The following is an 11,987-nucleotide window of genomic DNA, read 5'->3' as shown; positions in this document are numbered from 1 at the left end:
TATAACATCACTTGATCAAAACAAAAAAAGAATCAATCAGTTAAATTGAATAGTGCACTTGCCGAGATTGTCGGGAATGATGTATTCTTTTGTGTTTGTATAGTGTCGAGACATATGTGTATTTTTGTTTGTTGTAGTAATATAGATTAGCAATATTGTCCAAGAAAAAAAAAAGATTATAATCTGTCAATCAAAATGACCAACAATTTTTATGATATTATTAGAAAATAAACTTAAAAAATATATTTTATTTAAAATATATTTATGATAACAACATAATACAACTTAACTTCGAGTATTACAGAAAATTTTAAACAAATTGATAAATTGATATACAACTAAAAAATGATTCATATATAAAAGTCACTACAAAAAATATGGGTATTGATAGCAGAAAAACATATCGCAGTTTTCGTAAGTGTTATCGTTGATAAAATTTTAGAAATGGAGCTCTATAATGACGCTTTTAAAACGCCAAACATAAAAATATGTAAGCGCGAACCAAAAATCAGTATTTCCGCCAAAGACTTAAAACTTTTAGTAAAACTGACTCTTTTCCCTCTCCACCCGCGAGACTTAATAAAATTTTTAGAAAAAACTTAGACTGAAAAAAAAACCATTAGTCTCACTTCATCGAGCTCTCCGCCGACGAGTCGACGACCGTCCATATTACCGCAGTTCACTGGAAAATCTTCATCAAAGACGAAGCTCCTTTGTCAGTGAGATCTTATCCGCCGACGAAGCTCCTCTGTTAACAATCTTCTCCGCCGACGATTCGCATTTCAGTCGGCTTGCTTGTTTCATTAGATTTTTCGATTCAGTGTTTTCTCAATTAGGGTTCTTCTGATTTCAAGTTTAGATATGTTTTATTTAGAGATTTCATAGTTAGGGTTCTGTCTTATTTAGAGATTTGAAGTTTAGATCTGTCTTATATCGAGATTTGTCAGTAATTTGGGTACTCTATTTGCAGGTTTTGGTACTCGCGGTTTGGAGGAATTTCTTTCTGGATTTCACCCAATTTCAATAGGTTAGTCCTTCTCAGTAATTTCTTTCTGTACTCGCGGTTGTGTTTAGTTAAACAAAACTTTATTGTGAATTTGATTGTTTTGTGGATTGCACATATTTTATGTTTCTGCCTGAATCATGCTGGTTTTAATTACTGAATGGACGGTTCTCAATAAGGGTAGCATATAAAATGGTGGAGAAGAGATGGGTTCATCTATGCATGTAATTACTTTTTTCATAAATAAATTATATGGTAAGTGGTTAATTTGTGCAGTCTGATTTAGTTAGTTTTGTTTTCAATGGCATGTACTGAAGGACTGATCCTGCTTATGAGATTGGTGCTTTAAATTTTGTTAAGAAGAGGTTACTGATGCTATAGGAGGATCTGATCAGTTGGTAATATGCTCATGTACGGACTGTCGCAATGTTGATCGACATTTAGGCAGTGTAGTAGTAGTCACATAGTAAGCAAGGGAATAGACGAGGATTACAAGATACAAAGGGAGTGGTATCATCATGGAGAAGTGGTTTCAGTAGACAGCAATGTTAGTCAGTGGAATAAAGAGGTTTTAGGGTTATACAGAGCTGCTGAATACTTAGATGAAGAGTTAGCTGCTTAGTGTCAATTAGTGGATGATGCTGAGGGTGAGGCCGATGACAAGAAAGAGGACGAGTTCCTTGCAAAACTAGCTGATGCTGAAACTCCTTTATACCCTACGTGTGCAAGTCATAGCAAATTATCAGCCATTGTTTCACTGTATAGAATCAAGACAGAAAATGGCTGGTCAGACAAAAGCTTCAATAATCTTCTAAGGACTTTTCCAAGACATGTTACCGGAGGAGAATGTTCTACATACATCAATGTATGAAGTAAAGAAGTTTCTCAAGACTTTTGATATGGGTTATCAGAAGATTCATGCTTGTGTTAATGAGTGTTGTCTATTCAGGAAGAAGTTGAAGAAGCTTGATAATTGTCCTAAGTGCAAGGCGTCGAGATGGAAGGTAAACATGCACACTGGTCAGATAAAGAAATGTGTCCCCCAGAAAGTTTTAAGGTACTTTCCAATCATACCGCGACTGAAGAGGATGTTTAGGTCTGAGCAACTTGCGAAGGACCTGCGGTGGCATTTTTCAAACAAGAGCAGTGATGGAAAACTGCGTCACCCTGTAGATTCTGTTACATGGGATCAGATGAATGCTAAATACCCTGCGTTTGCTGCTGAACCAAGGAACATCCGTCTGAGACTTTCGACTGATGGATTTAACCCTTTCAATATGAAGAACAACATATACAGTTGTTGGCAAGTTTTGCTAGTGATTTATAATATGGCTCATGACCTATGTATGAAGAAGGAGAACATCATGCTTAGCTTGTTGATTACTGGGCCGCATCAACCTGGTAATAGCATTGACGTTTACTTGAAACCTCTAATAGAGGATCTAAACCATTTGTGGAGTAAAGGAGAGATAGCGTATGATGCTTTCAGTAAGAGCAATTTCACACTAAAAGAAATGCTCTTATTGACTATCAGTGACTTCCCTGCATATGAAAATCTTGCTGGATGCAAAGTTAAAGGTAAGATCGGTTGTCCTTTATGTGGAAAAGACATTGACAGTATGTGGTTGAGTAATTGTAGGAAACATGTATATATGTGCCATCGCAAAGGTCTATCACCAACACACAATTATCTGGGGAAAAAGACTTGGTTTGACGGAAAAGCTGAATATGGGAGGAAGGACAGGATATTAACTGGTCATAATATTTCTTTCCTCTTAAAAAATTTCAAAAATGATTTTGGAAATAAGAAAGAGAGTGGGAAGAAGAGAAAGCAGACTGCTGCTACTGAGTCATCCTCATCTGATGAGTCTGATGACACTGAGTCTGAGGAAGAGGAAAAAGACGAGGAAGAGTTATCCAGATGGAAGAAAAGGTCTATATTTTTCAAGTTGTCTTATTGGGAGGTATCACTACAAGAAATTTGACAATTGATAGCGCCTGAAAAACGCTACCGTATCATACGATAGCGGTTTGGTAAACGCTATGTCATCGCCCGCGATAAAAAGTCTGACACTTTAGATAACGTTTTTATCGTGCTATTGAATTTTGATATACAATAACGTTTTCAGCGCGCTATTGAATGTTGATAAACAATAACGTTTTTAGCGAGCTATTGAATGTTGACAAAAACTATAACGTTTTTATAACCGCCATATTTAAGTGTATACAATAGCGATTATATTTCGTTATTTTTAGACTATTTACATTTTTATGTTACTTTTTGTAGCATTCGTTTTATGCTATTTGTTTGGATTCCTGATTTACGACAAAATGAAGTGAAGAAGAAAACTTTTATAAAATAACATTAGGTTTTCAATCCAACTAACCAACATAATCCACACAATAGTTCAATAAACTTATAAACTAGTTAGCCAAACATAAACACCACACAATTGTTCAAGTTCCAAGCTAAGGCCCTAGTTTGTTTCTAACACAACTGTGTTGAACTCAAGACCCTACAATCTTATCAGTAGGCCATGCCACTGTTGTACCTAAAGCATCAGCAACACATTCCACTTCCGCACTTGGTCTCCATACTTTGGCTGTTCCAATCTTTATAATTTTAACCCATACCTTGCTAGCATTAGGTCCTAAGGGTTTACAGTGGACTGTGTCTTCCGGATTGGCTGACATGACTATACCTTCTGCAACGATCTCTCCTGAGTTTTCACAGTCCAACAACATGCAAGTCTTCTTTCCATTTGTTGAGCTGTTAGCGACGCTGCAGCTTATACTCTACCACTCAGAACAAAATTAAAGATCAACTCAAGATCATTATATAACATTTGACTAACTTAAAATTCAGTCACTGGAAATTATACCTTAGGTGATGATGCTTTTGGTGATGCTTCTCTTGAAGGTTGAGTATTGATCTTGTTAATTGGCCAGGCAATATAATCTTGAAGTACATGCTCCATCAAGTAATTTTCAGTAGTTGGTCTCCACAGATAAGCATCTTTCTTAACCACCTTATCAACCTTCACCACTGCAGCATTTGAACCAATACGAATATCATTGATCACTTCGTTTGGATCAGTAGACCATATATGACCCTCAGCAACTATCTCATCCTCCTCCACATTACAATCGTAGATGATGACCATGTCATGTACCTAAGTCAGTCATAAACAAATATATATATCAGAACAAGAAATGATAATAATACAGTTTCATAAAAATCAACCAAAATCAAAATTTTACCGATGAATCAGAAGTTTGGTAATCAACCATCTTGATTTTATTAGCTGGCCATGCTATTTTGACTCCCACAGCTTGGGTAAGTGATCCAACAGTTTTAGTTGGCCTCCAGAGAGAAGCATTTTCTACTAGTACAGACCTAACAATGACAACTGAGACATTAGGACCAATTGGAATATCAGCAACCTTGTACATTGGTTCAGACGAGCAGTACTCTCCTTCACCGACAACAACATCCTCTTTTGAGTACCAATCCAGTAGTTGACACATACGAACATCATGTCTACAACTACTACCCAGGTCCGAGGTAGAAACATCATCAGGCTGTTCACAGAAGAAGTTGAATTTTAAAAGCATACATTGGAATCATCAAGCATTGTTGACCAATGTGAGATAAAGATTAACTAACCTTATTCCCTTTAGACAAGAACTGAAGTTTATTTTCAAGATTTTCAACCTTGTTGACCAATTCCTTCTGCGTTTTCTCAAGCTCATACACATGTGCATCTCGAGCCTGAAGGAATCCTAGCTTTGTTGCAGTGATCCCTTTGCCCATCCCTCTAAGCCTTCCAGGTTTGTCTCTTCCTAACACCTGGCTCACAGCATCCTCTCTAATGCTAGTGCTAGCTGTAGATGCCATTTCACTATCAAGAGATTTTATTTTTTCCTGACACAAATAGTGAAAACAGAATTCATGTGAGTTCTATAAAACTAGTCCATATTCAATAAAGATTCAAACAAAACAATCCCATGTCACTTACAACAGTATCGACAAATTTCTCTCTCACAGGTCTCCCATCTGAATGAGTGTGTCCTGCTATCCATACTTTGCTCCTTGACACTTTGCTTGGGTCTGAACTTTTTTTCTTCTGCAGTTAACAACACCACATCAGCTTTGCGTGAAAAATAACAGCAAATATTAACATCCACATACCATATCATCAGCTAGTCGAGTCATTCCTTTACGACTTGAGGTGTGTGGAATCTGCCCCTTTCTCAGTTCCCTGAATTTTTCACTTACAACCTATAAACAAGCCCATAATCAATAAAGATTCAAACAAAACATATTCAAGCATTACAGATTTTGAAATACACAACCTGAAATTCTGCACTAGTCTTAGACTTCACCCACTTTTTCCAAGCTGCAACAGATTGGATGTTACTTGGTTTCAACTCCAGAACCTCTTTATTATTTAGTTTTCGTACTTTAGAGACAAGCTTAGACTTAGAAGACCGCCAAGTATTATTCATCTGCCCCAAAAGAAACTCTTTTTGCCACTCTTCAGTTACATTGAACCTTGCCTACAATATTTGTGAAACAGTTTAAACAACTTGATGATTAGTACACAGACTCATATAAGAGGTAAATTAGCAAAAGTAATTAGGAAATACCTGAATTTGCTCCCACATCATGTCTTTTATTTTAGGATCCAAATATCTCCAGTCATCAAGAAGAACTGGCACATGCTCTCTTACCAAAATACCCATGAAGGATGAAAGCAAGACTGATCCTCGACCCACATGTGCACCAAGAGAATTCCATTCAACTTCAATTTTCTCTTCATGGTGTTTAGCAACTCCACGCATTTTAGTTGGCCCTCTTGTTCTCCTTTTCTTGGTTTCCTGAGCTTCTCCAGCTGTTGATTGCACATTTTCTTCTAGATCAGCCTGCTGCTCTTCTAAATCTCCATTGACTTGCCTATCTTCTTGGCCTTCATTGTGATGCTCATCACTATCAACATCATTGACCTGCCTGTCTTCTTCTCTTTCTAATCCAATTTCTTCCACAGCCTTACTGCGTTTCCGGATGGGCTTTTCAGGGACTGGAGGGATGCCTAGCTGACGGTTACTGCGTCTAGGAATGATTGTATCCATTTTCTTCGACATTTTCATATACCTGAAACAGAACTGTAATAAATTTTAGTACAAGTAATCCTAATCCAATTAATTCACTACTAAGACCCCTTCACAATCTTCTCTATCAAAGAAACTCTCATCATCAGAAGATTCGTTTCCAAAATCTTCATTTTGCGGAACGGATGGTGCAACTACAAACTCTTCTTCTGTCTCTAGCTCATGATACCCTCTTGGTGGCGCCCTCATCACTACAGACCAACTTGAGGAGTCATCTCTAGAATAGAAAACTTGTTTAGCTTGGGAGGCCAAAATATATGGATCTTGGAGGTAGGCAGATTGGTTGACATTGAGATTCACAAGTGTAAATCCTTCTTCTTCTTTTACACCATTTCCTTTGTTGGCCCACTTACACTTGAATAGTGGTATCTGAAACATATGGTAATCTAGCATAATTATCTGTTGTATAACTCCATAGAACACAACCATGTCCGCCATCTGTCTATTATCTCTAGCACTAGCTCTACACATGCTAAAAGCTTCATAAGTTACTCCACTATTCTGAGTCTTGCGCATTACGTCCTCAGTGTGAAATCTATGCCCATTAATGACAAACCCCTTATAGGTTTGAGCTATATTCCTTGGTCCATGAGCTAACCATCTCAATTTCTCTGAATGATGTTCTGAGTTACCAGGGATCTACATATCCACACAAAGTATTTAAAGTTATTTACTATATATACATAGTAATAAGAAAATAATACTGTGTAAATATACAAGATCTAACCTTATCTTTTACCCACTGTGAGAACCTATCTGCGTGTAATTTCCATAAAAGAGTTTCACTTTTACGACATCTCACATCCATTGATTGCAATTCCTCAAGGTGCATACTGTTACAGAACATCAGATAGTTAGTTGTAAACATTAAACTTTCAAACTTAGTTGTTAAACTATAAGAAATAAGATGAGACAAAAGACAAACTTACTCTACATATGGACTCATCACTGCCATGTTCATTAGAACATATCTATGGGCAATGTCTCTCTCTTTATCACTTAATACCACTTGAGCAGCCTTCTGGAATGGGCGTCCTTCAAGTATTCCCCCAGGGGATCCAACATCTTCATTACGGTTGATTGTTTCTTCCACCGGTACAGAATTTTGTAGGAACTCCATGCAGAATGCAATACACTCCTCAGCTAAATAACCTTCAGCCATACAAGCTTCTGGCCTTGCATAGTTTTTGACATATGCTTTTAGTGTTTTCATGTACCTATATCTCAACCAAATACAGATATACTATGTTAGTAAACTATTGAAATACAACCTGTAAATTTTCAAAGTTCAAAGATGATTACCTTTCAAAGGGGTACATCCATCTGAAATGAACAGGTCCACCCAAACGTGCCTCCCTTGCTAGATGTATTGGAAGATGGTACATTATATCGAAAAGGGATGGAGGAAAATATCTTTCTAGTTGGCAAAAGGTCTCTACACACTCAGCCTCCAGTGATATTAGCTTTTCTGGATCAAGAACTCGCTGACACAACCTCTTAAAGAAATTACATAGTCTAATCACTGCAATTCTAGGACCCTTTGGTAGTAATCCTCTCAAAGCTACTGGTAAGAGATTCTGAAGAAGCACATGATGATCATGTGACTTCAATCCACCAATCATAGGAGGATCCACTGAAACACAGTTGGATATATTTGCAGAATAACCATCAGGCCCTCTGAATGAACTTAACCGCTTGCAAAATTCAGTTTTTTCAGACTTGGACAGCCAATAAGCAGCTGGAGGCAAATAAGTCCTCTTCCCTTTTTCCTGTGTGTGTAACTTCTGTCTAATTCCCATGTCTGCGAGATCTTTCCTTGCTTTCACCCCATCTTTTGACTTAACAGATTGCATCAACATAGCCAACATAGCATCAGAAACATTCTTCTCCACATGCATTACATCAATATTGTGACGAACCGGCATATCCTACCACAAAAGAAGAAGAATTAGTTCAATATATATATGATATGCAACTTTATATTGAAATTTGAATCTATATACCTTCCAGTAAGGTAACTCAAACAGGATGGACCTTTTCTTCCACCTCCATCTACCATCGTCTTCATCAGATTCATCATTCGATGGTTCCGCATCTTCACTTATACCTTTTCTTTTCCTTTTCCCTTTTTTCTCTATACATTTACCAAAATCATTTCTGAAATCCTTAAGCATCTCACAGATTTCTACTCCAGTTTCAACTCTTCTTGCACTTCCTTTCTCTACTGTATTATCAAACCATTTCTTTCTTCTTCTGTATGGATGATCAGGTCTGAGCCTCTTTCTGTTGCCCAAATACACATGCTTACGGCTAAATTTTAACCATCTAGAAGGCGTATCTTTTCCACAAACAATACATGCCTGTATCCCTTTGACTTTACATCCTGACAATGATCCTAATGCTGGATAATCAGTTATACTCCACATCAACATTGCTCTAAGTGTGAAATTCTCCTTCATGAAAGAGTCATAAACTAAAATACCTTCATGCCACAAATCCTTCAGATCATCTATCAATGGAGCTAGGTAGACATCAATGTTATTGCTCGGTGCAGTTGGCCCAGGGATCAAAAGAGTGAGCATCATGTTCTCAGCCTTCATACACAATGTCGGATGCATGTTGTAGTTCACTAATAATACTGGCCATGTGCTATACTTCGTATTCTGGATGGCAAAAGGATTCATCCCATCAGTGGAAAGGCCTAGGCGGAGGTTTCTTGGTTCAGCAGCAAACTCAGGCCATTTATCATTCGCATTGGCCCAAGTTAATGAATCAACTGGATGCTTCATTGTACCATCTGTACTTGCATTATTAAAATGCCACCTCAAGTCTTCAGCCATTCTTTTGGATCTAAACATCCTCCTAAATCTATCTTTAATTGGAAAATACCTTAGAACCTTTGCTGGAATCCCCTTATTCTCTTCACCGGTATTCATATCCCTGTCCCATCTGGAGATACCACATCTTGGACAGGTTTCAATATCTGCATATTGCTTCCTGTATAGGATACAATCGTTCTTGCATGCATGTATCTTGTCATATCCAAACCCAAAAATTTTCAGAAACTTCTTCATCTCATCTGTTGATCTCGGTAACACATTGTCCTTAGGAAGCATTTCATGAACCATTTTGAGCAACTGATCAAAAAAGTTCTCCGACATACCGCTCTTCACTTTAATCCTGTAAAGCCCCATGATTGCAGATATCTTGGTGTAGTTGGGACAGATTGAATACAAAGGAGTTTCCGCATCTTGTAGCTTCTTTCTAAACTCAGATTCTTCTACACTATCAACATCATCATTCTGATCTTCACTATGGCTACTGGGCTTTGAATCACTATCAAAGAAGGCTGTTCTAATCAAATCATAAGCTTCAAACTCAGAGCTTGGATCTTCATCTGGCTGAGCAATTTTCTTATCACCATGAATGCTCCAACACGAATTCCTCTTGTATTTCTCATCCATTCCCCTAATCACTAGATGATCAAACATAGTCTCTATTCCTTGATGAGACAAATTCCGGCAATGTGTGCAGGGACATAGCATAGAACTAGGATTACCCAAACTTGTTGTTACTGCATTCACAAAATTTCTAGCTCCTATCCCATACTCAAGGCTAGCCCTGTAAGCAACAAACATTAAAAAGTTCAATAGCATATCTCTGTTAAAAACGAATTTCAAGACCAAACATATACATAGAAAAGCTAAAACACTGTATTTCTGAAATACTGAAGCTTTCTATGAAAACAAGACTTCTGTGCAATGAAAAAACCGGAAATAATGTCATACCTTGGTAGCCAAACCCATGACTTATCCATCGTCCAACAAGACCGTAACTCAGCTCCACATACACTCAAATTTAAAACCAGATAATCGAGTGTGAGAATCAGAGTGAACTCATCGTCCAACAAGACCCTATCAAAAAATCAACAAATCAGAGAACAAGCAAAGATAAAATTACCCACCCGGCTAATCTGAGTGTGAGAATCGAGTGTACTCCTTGATTAGGGTTTCCACCGTGAAATCGAGTTGAGAGAGAGAGAGATGGAGTTCCGAGACAGAGAAATCGAGTTGCGAGAGAGAGAGAAACCGAGTTCAGGAAGAGAGAAATAGCTAGAGACTGAGAAATCAATTGAGAGCCAGAGAAATCGAGAAAGAGAAACCGAGTTGAGGAAGAGAGAAATAGAAACTGAGAAATCGATTGAGAGCCAGAGAAATCGATTGAGAGGAAAAGTCGAGAAGTCGATTGAGAGTTTGAGAGTTTGAGAGTTTGAGAGTTTGAGAGACTGAGAAGTCGATTGAGAGGAAAAATCGAGAAAGAGAGAAAAATGAAAACCCTTTTTGCCTTAGATCTATTTTTTTGCCTTAGGGAAATGACGAATTTTTTCCCCCTTTTAATTTCAATAGCGTTTACAAATTTTTAGGAACCAAATTTTGGCCCGCGTCAAATTTTAATTCCCGCTGTTAACCATAGATAGCGTTTACAAATAACCAAACGCTATCTTTAATATACGGTTCACTCAAAGATAGCATAAACATCAAAAACGCTATCCTTTTATGCTATCAATAGTCAAATTTCTTGTAGTGTATGTATCTGTTTTCTCTTATTATGTAGTTTTCATAACTAATCAATATATCATTAACTTGTATTTACTTTAATTGTGTAGTACCTCCCAGTAAGACACAATTTAGATGTGATGCATGTGGAGAGAAATGTGCCTGCAAGCATTGTGGCGACATTGTTGCACAGTGGGAAATCAAAGGATGGCCTAAAGACTCGCAAAGATCTCCAACTTCTAGGCATTAGAAAGAATTTGCATCCTAAAGAAAGAGGTAAACGTATCTACCTTCCAGCTGCTCCTTGGTCTCTATCAAAGGCAGAAAAGAAAGTATTTTGTAAGCGGCTGTATGACTTCAAAGGTCCAGATGGATATTGTTCCAGTATATCCAGTTGCATATCATTATATGAGTGCAAGGTAATGGGTCTTAAATCACATGATTACCATGTGTTGATGCAACAATTACTACCTGTCGCACTTAAAGGTTTACTGCCTAAAGGTCCAAAGATTGCAATTTCACGCCTCTGCTCATTTTTCAACCATCTTTGCCAAAGAGTTGTTGATATGGAGAAGATCACATCATTGAAAAATGAAATTATGGAAACTCTGTGTATGTTCGAGAGATTCTTTCCTCTAAGCTTCTTTGATATAATGGTGCACTTATGTGTTCATCTAGGCAGAGAAACCAGATTAGGTGGATCTGTCCATTTCAGAGGATGTATCCATTTGAGAGGTATGGTTTCTATCTTATCCTCTTTACCTAACTGTACTTGACATAGATTTAGCTTCTGATTAATTGTTTATTTGTTCTTGGTACTTGAATGGTTAGATCAATGAGTGTTGTTTTCAGACTTGTACTTGAATCTTATGTATGGTATTTTTAGTCTACAGTAAAGTTCTTCTAAATTTAATTTCTTTCAAAGCATTATATAATATGTATATTGGATATATATAATATAAATATCGAATATTTATATATATATATATATATATATCGATCATCGAGCATAGCAAAAAATCACAGCTACATAAAACTAAATTATAGTGTTAATTTTTTGCAATGTGAAAATAAATTATAGCGAACATAAATAGCTACACTATATAAAAAGATAATACAAATATTCTGCTACTATTAACTCTATTATAGCAAAAAAGAAACGCTACTACTAACATTACTATAACAACAATATGACACTATTATATATTGACAACTAGTAATGGATCCGCGCTACGCGCGGTAGTTGGATTAAAGTG

The 11,987-nt window shown here is 37.1% G+C and overlaps 1 protein-coding gene across 1 annotated transcript; it reads right to left on the bottom strand.

The window, feature by feature from the left end:
* Positions 6,206-9,992, bottom strand: LOC104715823. The gene is made up of 6 exons (XM_010433195.1): positions 9,964-9,992; positions 8,179-9,796; positions 7,478-8,103; positions 7,105-7,392; positions 6,903-7,008; positions 6,206-6,814 (listed from the first exon to the last, which is right to left on the bottom strand). The coding sequence occupies exons 1-6, from the start codon at positions 9,990-9,992 to the stop codon at positions 6,206-6,208; spliced, it is 3,276 nt and encodes a 1,091-aa protein (XP_010431497.1).

This window comes from Camelina sativa, chromosome 9, assembly GCF_000633955.1.
Source record: "Camelina sativa cultivar DH55 chromosome 9, Cs, whole genome shotgun sequence".
NCBI classification, from domain to species: Eukaryota; Viridiplantae; Streptophyta; class Magnoliopsida; order Brassicales; family Brassicaceae; genus Camelina; species Camelina sativa.
This window is presented reverse-complemented; position numbering and strand designations above follow the sequence as displayed.